The sequence below is a fragment of the Aspergillus foveolatus genome, assembly GCF_047715535.1.
Source record: "Aspergillus foveolatus strain CBS 279.81 unplaced genomic scaffold BDW70scaffold_8, whole genome shotgun sequence".
NCBI classification, from domain to species: Eukaryota; Fungi; Ascomycota; class Eurotiomycetes; order Eurotiales; family Aspergillaceae; genus Aspergillus; species Aspergillus foveolatus.
In genome coordinates, this window is record NW_027396072.1 from 189740 (window position 1) to 209287 (window position 19548).

Sequence of the window (19548 nt, forward strand, 5' to 3'; positions counted from 1 at the left end):
AGGTAAAGAGCGCGCTACCAGACTAACTGTATCGATTCGAAGCAGTGGCGAAAGATAAACACCGATTAGATGACAGAAGACGCTAGAAGAATCGCTGACCTGGCAGTCACAGAGGTAGCGACGAGACGGGAGCGAAAAGGGAAGATACAGGACAAAATGGATGAGATGTGTTCGCAAGTCGGGGGTGGAGAATGCGACAAGAAAGAGGAATTTATCTTGCCAAGCAGCGCAGCCTCGTGGTCACGTGGGCGGAGATGTATGACTCAGCGAAACCAAAGAGGGAAGGTGCAAGTGAGGTCACGATAAGAGCAAGTTGAGAGGGACAACCGGCAGTTTCACGTGCCACAAGTGAGGCAATGAATAGTAGGCGATGCGACTGGATAAAAAACTTGAGATGGAGCACCCAAGGTTTTAGTCTTCCCTTTGCTGTATAAAAGAAATTTAGGGGTATGTTGGCCGCTGTGGCTGATGAATCTTGACGCGAAAATAGGACGCGCTAAGTTCTGAGGAGCTTGGGCAATGAGAAATTATGAAGAAGGCGGTGGGAGGGATCCCTGAAAAGGACAGGGTTGAAAAAAAGGGCGGTCAGGTAAAAAGACGGGTAAAAAGGAAATTCGCAGTCAGCTCCAGAAACAGAGACTGAGAAAATCAGTCTGGGAGCGGATTCCCTTAAGTACGGCGGCGCGTCGCGAACATTAAAAACTCCATCCGAGACGCTAGCCCAAACAACCCTAGCTCAAGCCATTCAGCAGGCCATGATTGGTCGCCGGATGACGCGTTCTGTAGCTTGCTACTTGCCATTGGCTCCGGGCGACCTTATGAGTGGGTCTTCGTACCAGATTCCCCTTTGTCGGAAACGCCTGGAAAACACGCAAAAAGGGACAAATCCCTCTGCAAGACAAGTAAATCATAAATTCGTCGCACCAGGACTCATAACCTCGTCAAAACCTGGATGTGAACTCGAAATGTCCATGAATGCAGCAGAGTCACCACTTGTGCAACCGAGAGGAAGTGAGAGCGAAATGACATACCTAAATATGTTAGGCAATCATGGTGGGATTTGCATACTAGCAGTCATCTTCCGTTTGGTTGCGAAGCCCAGGCCCGAGCATGACGATTGTTACCTGCTCCAGGGGCGGTATGCATGTGGTAACTGCTGATCCGCTGATTCAGTACCCCAGGGTTCAGCCCTGAACCCTCCCTTGCATCGGATGTGGTCTAGCGCGTAGCGTTGAAGGTGCAATCAATCCATACCGTGCTTGTACTCTGTCATGGCCCTGCCGTAAATAATATGATGGATGTTGAACAGGATTAAACCCAGGGTCGTTGATAAATAGGAGAACCTAAACATGCATTTTCCATACCAGACTCAGACTCTAGGTACCCGGGTCGCAGAAGAGCGTGAATAACAGACTGTAGCAACAACACAGCTCCTCCTGTTTGGGGCTAAATGCAACTCGCATTGTCAGCAACATCAAGCAACGAATTTCAGTAAATTCTAGTGTTAGCTTGCAAAAAGGGTGGCTGTTGCGAATGGTGCTGGCATGATTGCGGCGAGGGCATCTGCCAGTTATTTCGTAGGAGAGTCATCATTAGAGCAGTGCATTTGCCAGCAGCAGACAGCTAAGTGCGCAGGGTATTTGCTGCTAATCACATAAAATGCGATGGATGGTTTATGGACTCAAAAAGGAGAGCATGTATATACTGTAGAAAGCTATATGATTACCTAAGACAACTTCGGTATAGGCTAAACCGAAATAGGAAAAGCGCATGTAGCGGGCGACTAGGCTTTACAGAACTTTTTTTCTTTCCTTGCTACAAGATAGACGGCCGACTACCAGCATCCAAACTCCAGGTGTCGCACCCAGTCGAAGCTAGGCTAGAACTGTTGTTTCGCCAACTGGGACTCTCGAATGGTCTTCGTTCTTCATTGTTTCAAGTTTATCGTGCATAGACTCGATTGAGGATGGCCAAAAAGTCAAACCAAAAGCCCGCCTCGAAGACCTCTTCCGCGGCGGCTCTCGCAGTCGCGGACTCTACAAACACAGGAAATAAGTCATCGATACTGAGGGCGTCGTTCGCCCCTTCGGATTTTCAATTGGCCTTGTTCGCATCTGTGATCCAGGGTCTTGAAGGTCAAAATCTTCGCATTCACGATACAAACACCGGCCGGTTACAGTGCGAGCATGTTCTGGGCCCGAAGGAACTAGTAACGTCGTTGGACTGGGGTCATTATTATGGCCGACGGGATCAGTCAAAGAAGAAGAGAAAGCGCCCTTCCGACGTTAATGGGACAGCCGAACTCGACCAAGGCGATGTAGTGGTCGCTTTCGGTACCAACGCGTCTGATATCCGCATGTTCTCGCCTGCCGAAGATAAGATTGTCGGAACTCTTGCCGGTGGACATACAGCTGGAGTAAAGGACTTCAAGTTTACCGCAGATAGGCCTCAGGAAGGTTGGAGTATCGGTGGGGACAACAAGCTGGTACAGTGGGATCTTGTCACCGGCCAAAGGACAAGGTGAGGGTTTCCTGGAGGGTTTCCTGATGTGATGAGCTGCTATTAAGCTAACTGAAATAAAAGAGTGATCAGCCTTTCTACTACCTCTGCATTCACCACTCTGTCCCGCCCGCTCGCCTCGAACCCGCCTGTCATCTGTGCATCTCAAACACCCCACATTGTGAATCTCGAAGATGAATCTCCGATCAAGTTTCCTGCGATGCGGAACTCAATAAAGACAATTATCACATCCTCGACAAGCTCCATCTCTGATGGGCTGTTCCTAGCATCGGATAATGATCGGTATATAAACGTCTTCGACCCTAAAAGCGGACAGCTTGCGATGAACCTTGTGGCTGAGAAAGAAGTAACTTCACTGTCGCTATATACGACGCAGGGTACGGAAGCCAAACTAGCGCTGGAGAAACAAGTTCTTGCGGCTGTTACTCAAGATGGTACTATTGAACTCTTTGCGCGGCCATTCGTCCGGCCTCAGGGCCTTGATGGATCAAAAGGTTCCAGTCTGAAGGCGCGATCTATGCAAATGACGAGGCGAGCGGAAGCCTCGCTCAGAATAACCAAGGCCTCTGAGTCGGCCGATTTAGTTCCTGTCGTTGCCGCGTCGTTCCAGGGTCCTGACCTGCTCGTTGCATGGGCACAGGGAGGTATTATCCCATTATTCGAGCGAGTAAGGTGGCTTAACGAGGAAATCGACGAGCTGGCTTTTACGGGAGTGAAGACTATCTCGAAAACCAAGTCTAGCTCCATCCTTCAATCAGCGACGACAAACGGGATGAAGAATGCAAACGAAAGCCACGTCAATGAAAAGAAGATAGTCGTCGAGCAAGGTGATCTTGCTGATGACGACGTCAACATGGAGGACTCCAAACAAGATGCGGTTTCTGAAGATGAGAGCGAAGTGGACTCCGAAGACGATGACAGATTCAAGCAACAGAGGGAACCAGCTGCGCAGGATGAGGAGAAAGCCGAGAGCGACGTGGAAATGCAGAACGCTGCAGAATCAGGTGCGGAAAATGAGGACGAAGATGACGAGGAAGAGACAGGTGCTGAGCCATCTTTCGGAGAACTCATGAGAGCACACGCTGCCGAAGAAATCGACGTCGAAGCCGAACTAGAAGACGACGTGCACACGCGGTCCCTCATCCCCGGAAAGCCCATAACAACAGTCCAGCAAATCCCCTCCGGAGTCTCCCTCTCTACCGTCCTCTCACAGTCCCTCAAGACAAATGACAACGACATGTTGGAAGCCTGCTTTCACACGGGCGATTCTGGCACCATCCGCACCACTATCCAACGTCTCGATTCTCCCCTGGCCGCAACCCTCTTGCAAAGACTGGCCGAGCGCCTCTCCGCCCGCCCTGGCCGATACGGCCATTTGCTTGTCTGGGTACAGTGGACTTGTATCGCGCACGGAGGAGCCTTGGCAGGAAACAAAGATCTCCTCAAGCAGATGTCCACTCTCTTCAAAGTAATGGATCAGCGCTCCTCAACCCTCTCCTCTCTTCTCTTGCTCAAGGGCAAGCTAGACATGTTAGACGCCCAGCTTGGCCTTCGCCAGTCTCTTCGCGAAAACGCAGACCACATGGACAGCGAAGACGAGGAGAATGTCATCTACGTTGAAGGCTATGATGAGGACGAGGTCGAAGATAGCGACGCTGAGGCAACAAAGAACATTGACACGCCGCGGACAAAGGCAATCCGCGACCAGACCGATATCTCTATGATCGACGAAGACGAAGACGCAGGAAGCGAGGACGACGAGGAAGATGAGGAAGAAGAAGACGAAGAAGGCCCTAGTGCCATTTTCGACGTCGAGGCTGAAGAGTCCGCCGGCTCTTCGGACGCCGAGGAATCCCCCAATGATGACGAGGACGACAATGAAGATGACGATGCGGACAGCGCCGGGTCCATTGCGGATTTCATCGCGGATACGGAGGACGACGACTCAGAGGTAGAGAATCTCTCGCGGCCTCCACCGTCAAAGAAGGCCAGGTTAAGCCAAGGAGGTGGAAAAGGGAAGAAACAGGCCGGGTCAGGAAAGAAATAGACTACTTTCAATCCCTAGATTTATACCCTGTTCTATTTTTCTCTTGCAGACAGCACTTTGGATTAGTTGTTGGCTTCCTCCGCCGTTCCTGTTTTCATTAACCGATGTGCGCACAAAAAAGTATAGGGAGAAGGCATCTACATTTTCTTTTATTTTTCTCTCTGTCTCCATCCAGTTGTTCTATATTCAAATCCTCCATATCTGGAGCGGGTGGGAAAGATCCTGAATCCTGGGCATAGATCCTACGACTGTTCTGAGCTTCTGTGTCCGACCTGCATGGCTTGCATATATTGTACCGGCTTCGTATTGTACACCACAACTGAATACCTGTTCTATCGCAAAGAGTGTGAAATAATTCAATTCCTTAATTTGACAACGCCTGGGGTGGTCTCGCCCTTGGATTTAGGCCACAAATGAAGGGCAGGCATGAGTCTTTCTAAGGATAGACTGACCAGTGACATCTCCTTGACAACGATTTCGATAAAAATAGTCCTAATACTTCCTTGATACTCCCAAGCTGACCCTAACGAATAATCTCTCGCCCCGGATTCTCAAGCCCTTCCAGCCCCTCGAGAATTTCACTACCTCCATACGGGCCGGACGTTGAGGATTTATGCCTGGCCGAGCTACTCCATACCTCATGGAATTTGACGCTTTGGTCACTGGATGCTACAATAATGCACCCTTCTTCCACTGTGCGTGAGCACCACAGGCCGCCTTCTTTGGCCCTGGGACGCACCACTCCCCTCCCCATCAGACGCCGAGTTACCCTTGCTCGGTCTTCTCGCGCTGGATTACCCTGGGCTTGCGGGGTGGAACTCGAGGATTCTTCAGGGATGTCTAAGTCGTTGACAATATATGTGGGAGGCCTTCCAGGGTAGCTAACAGCACAAAGTGCGCGTCCGCAATCGACAACAGTATCGTTGGATGGTCTATCCCAGCTAGTACCATGAGGCCCCCAGGGTATTGCTGCAATCTGCTCACAGCTCGGCCATGCAAAGATAGCTATTCGAAACGGATGTTCCGGTTGCGCAAACCCGAACGTTGCAACCAGCTCTCTTCGCGTTTTACTCCAAATAAGACTAGTGACCTGAGCGTACACGTTGATGGTAGCCAAACATGCACCTGAGGGAGTATGAAAGAAATGAATAGCCCGGTCGTTGGAGCCCCCTCCAGTGGCTAATAAAGATGGCTGCCATGGAGCAAACGCAATAGCCTTAACGGCTGCGGCATGGGTCAATCTATGCTTTTGGCGATTTGCCGGGACAAAGACAGTTCGGTCGCCTCCGGAAACGACTGATCCGGTATGGGTCAAGACTGAAGGAAGAGAAGATGACAACGACCTTGTGCGAGAAGTAGTCCATGTTGGAAGCAAATTGCTCAGCAAATTACGCTGATTAAATAGCCGTCGGCTAGCATTTGCAGCAAAGCAAGTAAACGAATTGGGGCAGTTGATGCCTTCAGGATGGCAATTCTGATGTGGCAAGCACGTTCTAGAAGAAACACCAAGCTCCCGCGCAGGGATGATGTCCGAGAGTTCAAATAATAAGCAGGCGTTGTCATTGCCACCAGTAGCCAGATAGGCACCGTCTGGTGACCATGCGATGCCGCATATCTGCTGCGTATGAGCTGATATCTTGGCGAGCAGGGTCACTCTACCATGCCAGCCAAACCGGTCTCTTGCTTCCTCATCTGGCCATTCTACTGAGTAGTACCAAATATTTCCAAGATCATCTCCTACTGCAAGATCTTCTGCATCCACTTCAGTGTCTTCAAACCTTTCTGAAACCCTTCTTGACTTTGTCTGTTTAAACGCGACGCACGTAATAGTGCTTGAATGGCTGATTTCGAAGCGCACATCCGAGTCGAATGTGCTCCACAAGCTCAGCATGCCGGACTTCCTACCCACCGCCAAAATACTTCTACCGCCATTCTCGGACGAGAACGACAGAGATGTCACATAATTGGACGGGTCATGTTCCCCGAGTGGCGGATGCTGCACGCCGAAAGCCTCAGACCATAGGTAAACGCGGTGCCCTAATCCAACAGCAAGAGTCCCAGCGATGCTGGAGTATGCCAACGTCGAACAGTAGAAGTCATCACGCAGGAGAGGAGCATCCAGAGTTCGAAAGGGAAGACTCGGAACTATAGTGTTTTTGTCCTTGTTCGAACTGGGTTCCCCTTTTGTTTCAGTTTAGGTCAGCTCCTTTCATGCCTGTGGTGAGGGAGATGGAGAGACCAATGCGAGAAATACATTGACAGCAGTCTTACTAATGCGCTATACAGAACTCATGGTGTTTTATGTGCTTGGAATATATGAAAGTTAAGAGAAGGAGGTTGAGGAAGGGACATTCTGCTGCCTGAGATTGCTCATATGCCGAAAGAAGAGGACAAAGATGGAAAGTGAGTATGGCTGAGACCGCTTGTCTTTATACTCGGAAGAAAAGAAATGGTTGAGACTTACATTGACCGCGCTCTGCCCTCCTCCAAGCATTGTCTTTCCATACCAGTGGTGAGAGTCGTTCGAATGCTGGAGATGATGGGCTTGGTAGAGGGTCAGATATCGACAAGAGCTTGGAATTGCTGAGGACTTTCGATGCAGTATCAATCTCCAATGCAAGAGCAACCCTAGACTCGTATGTCAAGCGGTCCTCTGTTGAAGAGCGAGTCTGCGGCAGAAATTTGGCTGTATACATGGGAGCTGTGGTTCCACTTGCAAATATGCTCCTACGGCCATCTGGAGAGGCGGTTGACCGTCTACCTAGAGCAGCTGATGTTCCACCAACGGTCCAAATTGCCCCGTTGCTGACTCGTCTCGTCCCATCTCTGGTCCCAGTTGAGACTGATCTTCCGGATACAGTTGAGTCGCTCACAAGATGAGGTCCAAAGTGTGGGCTAAAGACACGGCCGGGTCTTGTAGCACTCTTCGTCCTTCGAATTTTCTTGGGTGTGAAAGGGTCCTCTCCTGGCGAGCGGCGGCGGAAGAGCTTTTCCTCGGGTGACAGATCTTGGGGGTCCTTTCCAACCCTATATGGGGTAGATGGGGCGTCAATTGGCTCTCGCAATGGGATAAACCTGTCCGGTGAAGCTGAACTTTTTATATCGCCCCGCACAGTTGCGATCCGTCGGCCGCCTCTCACCTTCCCTCGGCCGCGATCAGGGCAACCCTGCGGCTTGAAGATGTCTGGCTGAAGCGTTGATGGGCCAATTAGGTAGTCGTAGTCTTCCAATCTTATCCCCCTCGAGGTGGCAGTTGAGCCAGCCGATATTGTTGAATCGTGCTCTGTAGAATCCGACATCAGGGCTAGAAATGACCGGCGATAAGAACGTTCAATGATGTATCAAATATGTTGAGAATTCAACGCATTGTAGATGCGATCATTGTCAACTTCACGTTGATGGTCCCAGCGAATGGCACGCCCAACTGGAAACAATAAGTGCGGAATCAGTTGGAGGCAGTGGTTATGTACTTGAAGTCAACAATATATCCAAATGAACGGACCGGGCTGGTAAGCTGAATAGAGTCTCCTGCCGCCGGATATAAGACTACCAGATTGCGGGCACCACGGGACTCTTATTCGCTGCTAAGAGTTGCAATGATGGAACAGAAAAGGGGCGTCGTGAAGCTATGTTGAGTGGCAGCTGCTTGTATTGACAGACAACACGTGACTCGCTTGATCGGGAAGCTGCCTACTCTACCCAGATGAGGTCTCGAGCTTTCTCCACCACTCTTCTCATCGACATCTTCCGACACCGCTCGGGTCAAGTACCATTTATGGGAGTGGGAGAGCGTGATTTGTTGCACAGGCAAGATAGTAGGCCGTGTTTAATATGGCTAGTGTAATTGTCCCTTCTCATGGATAGACTTGGCCATGGTTAACGGTCGTTCGGCAGCATGGCATTCCCCGTCACAGCTCACTTGAAGCGACTGGTGAAGCCCGCCAGCAGGAGCTCCACAAAATCGAGACATATCGCCAACTGGAATATGTCGTTCGGGAGGAGGTAGATTGCGAAAGACTTTGGTGCTCGGGTTAGATGCAGCCCGCTAATCAAGCGGAGTAGATCGTGAATCGCAACTACACCCCGGAGACATTACAGAAGCTATCCGAATTGCTCAAAAAGAACCCCGAGTACTATACCATGTGGAATTATCGCCGCCGAGTGCTTCTGCATGAGTTTTCACAGGCAGTTCCCGAGCATTCATCGGAGACCAATATCGACCGCATCACGACCCTAATCCAAACGGATTTGCAGTTTCTGATCCCCCTTCTCCGTAGCTTTCCCAAATGCTATTGGATTTGGAACTATCGACTGTGGCTTCTTGACGAAGCCAAGCGTCTTCTTCCCAAGGCCATCGCCCGTAAAGTATGGCAGCAAGAGCTTGCCCTTGTAGGCAAGATGCTCAATTTGGACAGCCGCAATTTTCATGGCTGGGGATACCGACGCTTTGTGGTAGAGACCTTGGAGAGTCTTTCTTCGGATGAGGAGAATGAGAAGAGCCTAACGGAATTGGAATTTGAATACGCAAAGAAGATGATCGGCACCAACCTCTCCAACTTCTCTGCCTGGCATTACCGTACTAAACTTATCCAGCGGCTACTGAGCGAGAAGTCGGCCAGCGACGAAGAGCGCAAACAGATTCTTGACGACGGTACGTAATGACCTTCCATATTGATTCAAAAAAGCAAAGACAATAAAGTGAGACTCGCGACTGACGAGCGTTGTACGTACAGAGCTGGAACTTATTCATCGCGCCTTGTGCGATCCTTATGATCAGTCATTATGGTTCTACCACCAGAACCTGATGTGTACCTTTGACCCAACTAAGTCAAGCCATACAATGGCACCGAATTTGACTAAGACAGAGCGATTAAACTATATCCGCCTGGAGATCGAGAAGATCCAGGAGATGCTAGATGGGGCGGAAGACTGCAAGTATCTATACCAGGCGCTTATAGACTGTACTTTACTGGAGGCTAGGGTGGAAGGAACAACGCTACATGAGGACCAGAAGACGCGGGTATTAGACTGGCTGTCCGAGTTGAAGAAGCTGGATCCTCTGCGGGCAGGACGGTGGCTAGAGTTGGAACAGTCACTCCTGCAGCTGAAATAAGAACTCCTCCCTTGCCTCACGAGTGGGCCTAGTATGAGTGGACGAAGAACTGGACTCGTCAGAGGCCGCTTCCTTGCCATAATAACCTATATGTACCTTTTCCGTGAACGAGTGAGAACAAGGAAGAATGGATAAAAGCCTGCTTCGACTAGAATCAGGGTGAACCCCACTGGTGCTTGCCGTGCAGGTAGGTATGCGTGTTCGCTCCAGCCAAGACCAGGATGCCGCAGTGTTGTTACTAGGCAGTTTTGCAATCTGAGTGCCTGCGAATGAGGCCAGCCATAGCATAGATTGCATCTGTATACAGAAGAGGGGTGGAAAAGAGAGGAGTAGATACTAGAGCGATGCCAAGCTTTCCCCAGCTGTGCTAGGAAGGCTAATAATTGGCCTCAGGAGCACAACTGGTACTCTTCTTCCACCAACGCCCCTCCTTTGCATTGCTTATTGTTGCTCATTCTTGTCTGTTTCAGAATCCCTGCTTCTTCTTTTTTTTGCGTTGGATAATTCAACTACGGCTAGAATTTCGTTCCACCTTTGCTCTGCGCTCATTCCAAACATCCGCCCCTCAAGCCGCTTCTTTCCCTCTCCTTCCTATCTCTCGGCTTCCTCAGAACCCCCTGCCATGGAATAGGCGTTCTCGAGAGCGTCGTCTGTTTAAGTACCTGCGCGTTACCTTCTTATCGATCTCAGTCGGAATCTGAACCGCGATTGCATCTACCTGACCCTGGTGGTCACCCATCAACATGTCCGCAGGAACAGATAACAGAGATTACGAAGGGGTACGTGTGTTATTCATTCCTTCTCAATGCATTGCCAGGAGGACTAACCGGGTTATATCATGATTAGGACTCCTTCCATGACTCTTCGGAAGCCCCAAATGCCGATAATAACCTTTCCCTCTCGATCCCTCAGAGCGCTTCGACTCGATCGCTGACGGACAGCCCCCCGAGCGCTTCTAATGCAACATCGCCGCAGTTTACAGAAGCAACCCAGCTCCCGCGAACCCTGGACGACGATAGTAAGACTGACGACGAGTTTCATGATACTGGTGCAGATGGACAGTCTGAGGCTGAGGCTACTCCCCGCAAACAGAAACTACAGAAGTCCCCCTTGTTGACCGCACATCGGCTTTCCACCTCATCTCTGGACGAGGTGAATTTGACTGGCAACCTCAATAATGATGGTTCTCTCAATCATTTCCCGTCCAACCAGGAGGCCGAGATAGGTTCCCCTCCTGCTTTGCCATCCAGGGACTCCACCTCCACTCAGAGCTCTCTCCTCCAGGGATTATCCGGCAGTCTCCCCTCCGTGCCATGGGCTCCTCCACCACAGAATAAGCACCCACCCCCCGCCGCACCGCCCGCCGCACCCCCACCGCCTCCGGCTCGAAAAATCACAAGCCCTTTTGCCTGGCTTTCTCGGGCTTCTACAGGAAGCAAAGATGCTGTGCGGTCAGGGCGACGGAACACTGCTGCTTCAATCTCCACAATTGGTAGCAATCCTGACATTGCTGGTCGATCACAGGACATAGAAGTGGATGGCTCAAGCGTAGGTTCCAGAAAGCCCCAGCGAAATAGCTTGAAGGACCAGTTCAAATTGCTCCGGATGCGTGAGGAAGGGCATGGCCCGGAGACTGATGAAGCAAGTGTTGCGTCGGGACGCACATCGGGCCGCGCAAGCATCAGCCATTCAGTTGCGAGCCCCCCCAGTATTCCTGAGGAAGGAGAGAACGATGTTACGGCCGCGCCCCCAGCAGTTTCACCTTATACGCCACCAACCTCAACGGTCAATCCGAATCTCCCGCCGGGAACCGTCTCTGGGGTTTCGGCATCTGCGAGTGACGCAGCTGCACCCGTGGACTGGGAGCTTTGGCAGCAACTGGTAAACGAAGGACCACAGGTTCTGAAGGGGACAAACTCCGAAGAGCTTAATGCTGCTATCAAACGAGGAATTCCGCAGACCATTCGCGGGGTCATCTGGCAGATCCTGGCGGACAGCAGAAACCTAGAGCTGGAGGAAGTTTATAAGGAGCTTGTTGCACGGGGCACGGATAGGGAAAAGCCGCGGGCTAATGGCATGGCCAGCGGTTGCGCAGAAAGAGACTCAGCAGCCTCTTCACGTTCATCTATGCGATCAGAGCGATCTATCTCTGCGGCACCATCGAACGGTAATTCATCTCCCAGCCCTCCCCACGAACAGGATCCTGAGAAGTTGGCAAAAGAGCAAGTTGCACAGGAAATGGCTAGGAAGAAGAAGGCGAAGGAGGACGCGGCAGCGCTCCAAAAGCTCCAGAAACTTGAGAAAGCGATTCGACGAGATCTGGGTGCGCGCACGAGCTACTCCCGTTACTTCGTCTCGCAGGGCAACCAGGAGGGCCTTTTCGGGCTATGTAAGGCTTATGCTCTATATGATGAGGCTGTGGGATATGCCCAAGGGATGAACTTCATTGTCATGCCGCTCTTGTTCAATGTAAGAATTGCGACCCTGTCTCGGCTATCAATTGTTAGTGCCAGGTGACTGATTTGAAAACAGATGGACGAGGCCGAGGCTTTTACCCTGCTGGTAAAACTCATGAACCAGTACGGTTTGAGGGAAATGTTCATCCAGGATATGCCTGGCTTACACCGTTGCTTATACATCTTTGAACGGCTACTTGAGGATTTCGAGCCTGCCCTCTATTGCCATTTACGGCGGCGGGGAGTCCACCCCCAGCTCTACGCTACTCAATGGTTTCTGACCTTGTTTGCATACCGATTTCCGTTGCAACTTGTGCTTCGGATATACGATCTTATTCTTGAAGAAGGCTTGGAAAGTACTATTCTAAAGTTTGCCCTTGCGATTATGCGTCGAAACGCAGATGCTCTTCTGGCAATGAAGGACATGACACCTCTGACGGCATTTTTGAAGGATCGATTGTTCGATGTATATATCGATAAACAGCCCACCCCGTCATCCATCCTCGAATCAGGGTTCTTTGGGTCATCAGGTGCTGCGGACAAGGAGATTTACCGTGCCGACATTATGGTCCAGGACGCCTGTGATATTCCTCTTGACCCAGCGACAATAAGTGCATACACTGCTGAGTGGGAAGAGAAGGAGCGTTCTGAGAAAGAGCGTGAAGCCGAATTGAATCATCTGAGGCATACCGTAGCTACGCAAAGTGCTCGCATCCGTCTTCTAGAGGAGCAAGCAGAGGCATCCGACAAGGAGCACGTTCAGCTTGCTTCAGAGGTCGTCCATCTGAAGGTCGAGAACGAAGAGCTTTCTGATATTAACGATGCTTTAAGAATGCAGGTGAAAGAGCTTAAGATCGTGGTGGATCAACAGCCCGCAGAAGTGGAACAGAAACTACAGACTGAAATGGATCGCATCATGAAACGCAATGTCGAGGTACAGAATGAGAATCGCGCTATGGTTGAACAAATGGCGGAGATGGAGAAGGAGCTTGTCGCGGCTAAACTCAGTTACGCAGAGGTAAGAGCATTCCAATTGTTATGGTCATGGCAGGCCTGGACTAATATGACAACTCTTAGATCCATGAGCAATACGAAGCTCAAAAGCAGAAGTGGAATGACATTCGAAAGGCGCTTGACTAGACTCCGTGTATATTCTACATTTCGCTCTTCTGGATCTTGGAACCTGCTGATGCATCATTTGGTCCACTGCGTTCTTACCTCTTCTAATGTACATTCACCTTGCTGACAGTGATATTGGTCTATGGTACTCCTGGATGAGACCTAGACGTTACTGTATCATGTTCATGTTTTGTATCCTATTTGACCGCCCATATGGCAACGGTGTCGTCTAGCAACGCCCCAGACGCGTTACAAATGCCATGTATCTTTCCTCTCTCATGTTTAACTAAACCACAACAACCGTTTCTTGTCCCAGCAGAGTCACAAGAAATGCGCAGTGAGGCAAATGAATTCCACGAATAGACTTTCCAAATCATATTTAAGCATCATCCATCGCTGACAGGAATTATACCATTTATATCTAGAGGTATACGTATCGGAGTAAACATAGACTACCAACTCAAAGCACACTCTCGAAGTAAGTCGTCAAAACATCCTCCTTCACCGGCGCCGCAACCGCCTTCAACGCCTTGTGCGCCTCACACTCTGTATCATAGTACTTCATATCCTCCAGCGATGCGAACGTCGTCTTAACGGAGAGGTTGAAACCTTTGCTCCGCGGGTCCGGGATCGTCGGCCCTGCTGCGGCGGAGACAATGTACGGTTTGCCGTCCTAGGGAGGCGGATGGGTTACTCAGTTGCAGACAAAGCCAGCTGGTTGTTACGCACCTTAACAGCCGTCTTCGCAAGGACCTTGTACTGCTCCAGCACACGATCTCGGGCTGCTTCGTCGGTGATCTTGAAAAGGGTGATGCGCTCGATGGGGGCCATTGTTGTGCAGGATTGGGTTGGCGGAGTTGATCTGATGTCGTGTATTGACGATTAGTTAAACGGGAGGACACTGCACTTTTTTTTTGCGAGACGAAGGGAGAGGGATAGTGAGAAGTTATTCGTGGTATACCTGTACGCATGTTAGTCGGTTGCGAGCGGGAGGGGCCACTTTATAGTAGGCAGGCAGCGGCCTGACTTTGTGCGGGGTATAGAGGTTCTGGTGTACATTGGAGCAGCACTATTACTATTACTAATTCGGGCCTATTATAGTGGTCTCCAGTTCAAGGCTTTGATTTTCGATCAACGCTTTGGTGTCTGGAATTGTCCCGATAATTTCGTCGGAAACGGGTAGCGTCGGATGTTGCACGCTCATAGATACTTGCGCTACAGAATGATTAGAGATTTGCGGAAAGTGCAGTAGCAGAAGCACAAGTTCTGTATATCATAAATTTCTGATCCGATGTCTACCAATGCATTTAGCAAGCACATGGTACGCGCTGTTTCAATCAATTGTTATTGTTAATAGTGCGGAATCAATCCCAGGCGTCGGGTATATTCCGCGACGGGTATTCTTATACTCGGTCCGCGCGCGGAATCCTGACATCAGCTTCACTGAGATGCCTGAATAACTGGAGTGCAAGTATTCGGAGACGACCCACCATCCTAGACCCTGAGAAATTAATCCCTGGCTTGTTCTGGATAGAAGGAGTGGTGTAGGCTCGCGCGCCTTTACACCTACGGAATAGCAACGCTGGCGCCGGCTGAGCACATGATGGCCTTGAGCGTCGCGAGATATGGCAAAATCTCCGAGTTTCCACATGCGTCACGCGGGATCATCAAGTTGTATCGCGAGTCAAGTCCGAGTCGAGCGAATGAGCCAAAATAAATATTGAATGGTCGCAGTAATGAATGGCCGAAACACTTTGAATCATGCCTCTGAGTCGCACGTAGAAGTAGTTTCATGGGTTTGTTGCTCATATGCAGTCAGGTCTGGGAGGTGCTGTGTTCGCGCCTACGCGCGCATCAGGCCATTAACCGAGTATTCTTGCATGCTGCGATGAAAACCTAACAGATCTCGAGCCGGCCCGACTCGTACGGTGCATGAGCCTGTCGTAGACATATCGATCACGAACCAGGACTGTACGGCGGAGCCCATTCTCTCCATCTCTGAATCTAATCCTGCGCTCATCGGCAATCAAATATCATTAACCGGCTCCGGCCGACTCTTGAATATGAGCTTATACTTCACAATTTCCACAACCTCTAGCTGTTCCCGTGCATCGTCCGCGCCGTCCGTCCGCCGCCGCTGGATAATCGCAAGTGGTTTGGGTAGTTTTTTGACCTCGCCCGTCATCCTCTGGTACCGTCCAACATAGAGGTAAGCTCTTTTCATCCAGCTCGTGTCATCTTTCGCGTTTTGCGAGTAGTCCGGAAACATGAGCTTGCCGATTGGGGTCTCGTATGTGGAGGGGCTGTTGAAATCGTTGGATTCGTTCTCGGCGTCAAGATTTCCCTGAAATGGTAGATTTATTGTGCCTTGGAGTTCGAGAAGGGCGAGGCCGGAGGGGGTTTGGAGAAGCTGGGGGAGGGGATTGTGAGCGTTGTTGCGTGACGACGCGCGGGGGTGGAGGGGGATAGACGGCATGGCTTTTGGAGGTGAACTCGCGGTTTGGAATAGATGGTGTTGAAGCAATCTGAAAGTGAGACTCTGCTGTTTGACGTTGTCTTTAAACAAGGTCGAGGTTGGAAACAGATATGAAAATCGAGTCGGGAAGTTGATTGTTAGCGCGTCTCCACTGCCTGAAACAAGCTGGGTTCTCGGCGATCATACATCTAGATGCTAAAGAATATGGGACCAAAACAAAGAGAGAGAGATATATATATATATATTCGTATGTAGACTCTGTTATGAACAAGGTATAGAGATCTTCAGCTCAGCTGTATCATTTTGAAGATTAAACAGCAGCGGGAAAGGCCGCAGCAAGCCTCTCTATCGCCTTCAAAATGCGTGCTTGGTGCTAATAACCCAGCCCGCCAATAACCTTCGTCCTCTTTCTTTGTTTCGGCGAGACATTGCTTGTCTAGAGATACTCTGAGGATTTGCCATCAGATCATCTATTGGACTACGCAGTAATGCAACGCGTGCACGATTCGGTCCGCCACCCGAGCTGTCTGCGCTCGAAAATGGAATTCGGCGCATGAAAATTTGACGGGCTGGAAAACTCTGCTATCGTTGACTTCTGACGTTTCGGTTGGTTATCGTTGGGCATGACTTGGGACCGCGACAAAGAAGTCAGGGGCAAGTTCATATTGAAAGTGGTGTAGACCCAGTCCAGAATTCAATTTGACACGCGAAAGCCCAAAGACGTAAGCTATTAAATAGCGCTCTTACGGTAACATGCGTCCTCAAGATTATCAAGGCCCCGGATAGCCTCGCTGACTACCTCCGCGTCCGTGGCTCCAACTGAGCCGTGCATCTTCCCGTATCGCAAGTCACTAAGGTCACCAACGGTAGAATTGAGCCCCGACAAAAGAGTGGCCGCCTCTCCGTCCACTCCAGCTATTTCACGCTCGATACCAGAACAGGCCGCCTCCATCGCGGAGAGAAGGCTTGAAACTGAGTGCTGCTCGTCAGAGGAAGCCGACGTTGGACCAAACAGTTGGATATCCATGTCCATTTCCCGTTGGTCGTTGGCGCCTGAGCCATCAACACCCGTTTTTACAATGGACTTCCGGAGTTCTGCCTTTTGACCATCACCTTGACGGACTTCTTTGTCAATGTTTTCATTGACTATGTTCATGTCTTGCTCTCGGAGTTGCTGTAGTTCACGGTAAAGAACCCTGATATGCGGATGTGACTGCAGACGCTTTGGGAACAGCCCTGTAAACTGCTTCAATGACATAATTTGGGGCAAAGACGCAGCAGACAGCAAGAAGTTGCTGAGGATAGAGGTTTCTGACGGAGCCATGGCTCAGGCTGGTCTCAGCGCGCTCACAATAGCAGTGTGGACAGAACTGCGGGTGACCGCGAATCCAAAGAGGCCTTGATGACAGGGAGAGTTAATACAAGGGAATGGATAGTATCAGCACAAAGCTAGCGTGCAATTAGCAGTTTTCAGATAGGAATGACAATAAGGAGGAGGATGAGTTTGGGTTGAAGGGCGCAGAAGAGTAATTTGGTGGCCAGGCCGGCAAGAGTTCGCGATTTTCCCTTTTGGTGAGGCACGCGTAAAGTGGTTCTTCCGCAAGTCCTTCTCTCTTCCTGTCTCCTCCCTTCCTGCCAACAACTCACTAGTAGAACAACCCGCTTGCATTTATCTCGACTTATCTCAGTTAATCTTGATCATTATATCAATAAGTCAAGTCTTCTGCGTTCGAAAACTTGAGTCTACGCCAACGCCTGCCCGGCCATCAGATCCCAGGATCTACCCTTCCGAAGCAAATTCAGGTCCTTTATCGCCTGGCTTCATCGTGTTGGTCCAATAGACAGGTTGAGAAAGCTTCTGTGATACGCCACGCTTCTTGTTGCATTTCGGTGTGAGCTAGTGCTCCAGCCAGGATCATATCTTCCCGAAAATAGGGCAATCAAGTGACCACCATCGATTCGATTGAGTCTTACGGTCTTGCTTATTCCTGCAACATCATTGTGCTGTCACGTTAGGAGCTGCGTCTGCGACTCACTGCGCTTCCGGCTCTTGAATTCTGACTGCCACCAACGTCCCAGACTTCAACCATTTGCCTGAGACTTATCGCCCACAAAATGGCACCGGCTGGCCAAACTACCTATCAGAAGGACGAGAGAGTCCTCTGTTTCCATCATGAGATCCTCTATGAGGCGAAGATTCTCGACCTTCGACACACAGATCCTGATGATCGAAAGAGCCCATATGAGTATCTAGTCCATTATAAGGGCTGGAAGAACACGTATGTATCACTTATTTGCTTCACTCCGTGATTAAATGCTCTGAAACCTACGCGCATTTGGTCAAACGCGTGCTGCGATCTCTCGTTATGGGGAGGGAGATTTTGTGCCTTACACCCCTGACTTTTCCCGAGTGGCAGCTCGTAACCTTGGTGGGGAAAATGGCAGCGCGTCCTCTATAAATAATGACGGACTTGTACTGACCCTTATGTGAAACAGATGGGATGATTGGGTACCCCAAGATCGCCTTCGTAAATTTACGGAGGAGAACAGAGAGTTGGCAACCACCCTTCGTCGGGAAGCTGAGGCTGCGCTTCGCCAGAAGAGCACGAAAACCTCTGTGAAGAAGAAGGGAGGCTCTGACCACAGCTCCGCCCGTGGAAGCGAGGAAAGACAAACATCTGTTCCTGGCCGAGGGACTAAACGGGCCAGGGATAATGATATTGAAAAGGTCCGCTCCCAGTACCTGCACAAAATGCCGCTAGGTGAGGGGGCTTGAAGCCACCGCTACCACGTCGGCCGTCATGCGTAACGTATGCTAACTTTCCTTATCTAGGAGGAACATTTCTACACTCGGCCATCAGTGAGAATTGTGATGCCAGACAATCTCAAATCGCTGCTCGTCGATGACTGGGAAAATGTTACGAAAAACCAGCAAGTGGTGGCGTTGCCAGCCAAGAGCTCGGTTAATCAGATCTTGGACGACTATCTTAAAGAGGAGAGACCCAAGCGCACTGGTTCATCCGAAGTAGATGTGCTGGAGGAAGTGGTCATGGGTATACGCGACTATTTTGACAAATCTCTCGACAAGATTCTTCTCTACAGGTTCGAACGGGAGCAGTATCGTGTCCTCCGCAAGAGGTGGGAATCTGAAACTGCAGACAAAGGGCCCCTTGATATCTATGGTGCAGAGCACTTGACACGCCTTTTCGGTATGATCCCCATCAATGCTAATCAACGATTTTGAGAGGTAATACTAATCCACTGTTAGCCACGATGCCCGAGCTCATTGCGCAGACAAATATGGACCTTCAATCAACGAACCGACTTCGAGAGGAGCTATCAAAATTCACCATCTGGCTGAGCAAGAATTCTAATCACTATTTTGCAACACGATATGTCACCGCAAGCAATGAATACATTGAGAAATCTCGCGGCGTCCCGAATCCAGCTCCTGGGACTGCCACCTCGCGACTTGTTTGAATTCTCTTTTTAGCCTGGCAACTGGCTGGCGAAGAGCTTCATTACATGCGCTTGAAACCTTTCAGTTCTGTCTTTTTTATGTCCTCAAGTCCTTATCTCTCTTCGCTATTTAATCATGTCACCTCCCGCAGCAAATGGCCGGAACAAAATTTTGCCCCTTTATACCTATTGCTGGGATTAAGGATTTCTCTTGTATCAATACATTATTAGAACGGCAAATTCAGAAATAGGATGCGAACCTCCGTCGAACCGGAACTCTTAAGAGCTTTAGAAGAGAGAAGAAAGAGCTAAAGGGAATTTATTCACATTTTATATTGGTTTTCACTCCAACTGAAGT

General features: G+C 50.1%; 8 protein-coding genes across 8 annotated transcripts; 4 read left to right on the plus strand and 4 right to left on the minus strand.

Annotated features, from left to right (window-relative positions):
* The first annotated feature begins 1838 nt into the window (after positions 1-1838).
* Positions 1839-4829, plus strand: BDW70DRAFT_115996 (Utp12 domain-containing protein). The gene is made up of 2 exons (XM_073734638.1): positions 1839-2520; positions 2584-4829. Exons 1-2 carry the CDS (start codon positions 1967-1969, stop codon positions 4565-4567), a joined length of 2538 nt encoding a protein of 845 aa, XP_073598864.1. The 5' UTR covers positions 1839-1966; the 3' UTR covers positions 4568-4829.
* On the minus strand, positions 4830-7876 carry BDW70DRAFT_171627 (WD40 repeat domain-containing protein). The gene is made up of 2 exons (XM_073743267.1): positions 7032-7876; positions 4830-6748 (listed from the first exon to the last, which is right to left on the minus strand). The coding sequence occupies exons 1-2, from the start codon at positions 7864-7866 to the stop codon at positions 5091-5093; spliced, it is 2493 nt and encodes an 830-aa protein (XP_073598865.1). The 5' UTR covers positions 7867-7876; the 3' UTR covers positions 4830-5090.
* A 438-nt stretch (positions 7877-8314) lies between these two features.
* BDW70DRAFT_130275 (Rab geranylgeranyltransferase BET4) lies at positions 8315-9845 on the plus strand. Its single transcript, XM_073735779.1, has 4 exons — positions 8315-8407; positions 8462-8569; positions 8630-9218; positions 9301-9845. Exons 1-4 carry the CDS (start codon positions 8399-8401, stop codon positions 9678-9680), a joined length of 1086 nt encoding a protein of 361 aa, XP_073598866.1. The 5' UTR covers positions 8315-8398; the 3' UTR covers positions 9681-9845.
* A 261-nt stretch (positions 9846-10106) lies between these two features.
* BDW70DRAFT_130276 (putative GTPase activating protein (Gyp5)) lies at positions 10107-13647 on the plus strand. The gene is made up of 4 exons (XM_073735780.1): positions 10107-10459; positions 10527-12149; positions 12213-13154; positions 13214-13647. Exons 1-4 carry the CDS (start codon positions 10424-10426, stop codon positions 13274-13276), a joined length of 2664 nt encoding a protein of 887 aa, XP_073598867.1. The 5' UTR covers positions 10107-10423; the 3' UTR covers positions 13277-13647.
* A 64-nt stretch (positions 13648-13711) lies between these two features.
* On the minus strand, positions 13712-14261 carry BDW70DRAFT_130278 (Dabb family protein). The gene is made up of 2 exons (XM_073735781.1): positions 13985-14261; positions 13712-13928 (listed from the first exon to the last, which is right to left on the minus strand). Exons 1-2 carry the CDS (start codon positions 14084-14086, stop codon positions 13716-13718), a joined length of 315 nt encoding a protein of 104 aa, XP_073598868.1. The 5' UTR covers positions 14087-14261; the 3' UTR covers positions 13712-13715.
* An 832-nt stretch (positions 14262-15093) lies between these two features.
* BDW70DRAFT_116028 (Ctf8 family protein) lies at positions 15094-15797 on the minus strand. The gene has a single exon (XM_073734639.1). The coding sequence runs from the start codon at positions 15729-15731 to the stop codon at positions 15282-15284; it is 450 nt and encodes a 149-aa protein (XP_073598869.1). The 5' UTR covers positions 15732-15797; the 3' UTR covers positions 15094-15281.
* Positions 15798-16326: 529 nt separating this feature from the next.
* Positions 16327-17257, minus strand: BDW70DRAFT_130281 (Cnl2/NKP2 family protein). The gene has a single exon (XM_073735782.1). The coding sequence runs from the start codon at positions 17053-17055 to the stop codon at positions 16462-16464; it is 594 nt and encodes a 197-aa protein (XP_073598870.1). The 5' UTR covers positions 17056-17257; the 3' UTR covers positions 16327-16461.
* Positions 17225-19504, plus strand: BDW70DRAFT_130282 (MRG family protein). The gene is made up of 4 exons (XM_073735783.1): positions 17225-18010; positions 18228-18459; positions 18565-18940; positions 19000-19504. Exons 1-4 carry the CDS (start codon positions 17847-17849, stop codon positions 19209-19211), a joined length of 984 nt encoding a protein of 327 aa, XP_073598871.1. The 5' UTR covers positions 17225-17846; the 3' UTR covers positions 19212-19504.
* Positions 19505-19548: the final 44 nt, after the last annotated feature.

What these genes read in the sequence shown, in the direction of transcription:
- BDW70DRAFT_115996 (XM_073734638.1), top strand. Translation starts at nt 1,967, where the DNA reads ATGGCCAAAAAGTCAAACCAAAAGCCCGCCTCGAAGACCTCTTCCGCG. An exon ending in GTCACCGGCCAAAGGACAAG is followed by an intron (nt 2,521 to 2,583) that starts GTGAGGGTTTCC and finishes CTGAAATAAAAG; the next exon opens with AGTGATCAGCCTTTCTACTA.
- BDW70DRAFT_171627 (XM_073743267.1), bottom strand. Translation starts at nt 7,866, where the DNA reads ATGTCGGATTCTACAGAGCACGATTCAACAATATCGGCTGGCTCAACT. An exon ending in GAGGGCAGAGCGCGGTCAAT is followed by an intron (nt 6,749 to 7,031) that starts GTAAGTCTCAAC and finishes CTGAAACAAAAG; the next exon opens with GGGAACCCAGTTCGAACAAG.
- BDW70DRAFT_130275 (XM_073735779.1), top strand. An exon ending in AATATGTCGTTCGGGAGGAG is followed by an intron (nt 8,570 to 8,629) that starts GTAGATTGCGAA and finishes CAAGCGGAGTAG; the next exon opens with ATCGTGAATCGCAACTACAC. An exon ending in CAAACAGATTCTTGACGACG is followed by an intron (nt 9,219 to 9,300) that starts GTACGTAATGAC and finishes TTGTACGTACAG; the next exon opens with AGCTGGAACTTATTCATCGC.
- BDW70DRAFT_130276 (XM_073735780.1), top strand. Translation starts at nt 10,424, where the DNA reads ATGTCCGCAGGAACAGATAACAGAGATTACGAAGGG. An exon ending in ATAACAGAGATTACGAAGGG is followed by an intron (nt 10,460 to 10,526) that starts GTACGTGTGTTA and finishes TATCATGATTAG; the next exon opens with GACTCCTTCCATGACTCTTC. An exon ending in CTAAACTCAGTTACGCAGAG is followed by an intron (nt 13,155 to 13,213) that starts GTAAGAGCATTC and finishes GACAACTCTTAG; the next exon opens with ATCCATGAGCAATACGAAGC.
- BDW70DRAFT_130278 (XM_073735781.1), bottom strand. Translation starts at nt 14,086, where the DNA reads ATGGCCCCCATCGAGCGCATCACCCTTTTCAAGATCACCGACGAAGCA. An exon ending in TTGCGAAGACGGCTGTTAAG is followed by an intron (nt 13,929 to 13,984) that starts GTGCGTAACAAC and finishes CCGCCTCCCTAG; the next exon opens with GACGGCAAACCGTACATTGT.
- BDW70DRAFT_116028 (XM_073734639.1), bottom strand. Translation starts at nt 15,731, where the DNA reads ATGCCGTCTATCCCCCTCCACCCCCGCGCGTCGTCACGCAACAACGCT.
- BDW70DRAFT_130281 (XM_073735782.1), bottom strand. Translation starts at nt 17,055, where the DNA reads ATGGCTCCGTCAGAAACCTCTATCCTCAGCAACTTCTTGCTGTCTGCT.
- BDW70DRAFT_130282 (XM_073735783.1), top strand. Translation starts at nt 17,847, where the DNA reads ATGGCACCGGCTGGCCAAACTACCTATCAGAAGGACGAGAGAGTCCTC. An exon ending in TATAAGGGCTGGAAGAACAC is followed by an intron (nt 18,011 to 18,227) that starts GTATGTATCACT and finishes TATGTGAAACAG; the next exon opens with ATGGGATGATTGGGTACCCC. An exon ending in GCACTTGACACGCCTTTTCG is followed by an intron (nt 18,941 to 18,999) that starts GTATGATCCCCA and finishes ATCCACTGTTAG; the next exon opens with CCACGATGCCCGAGCTCATT.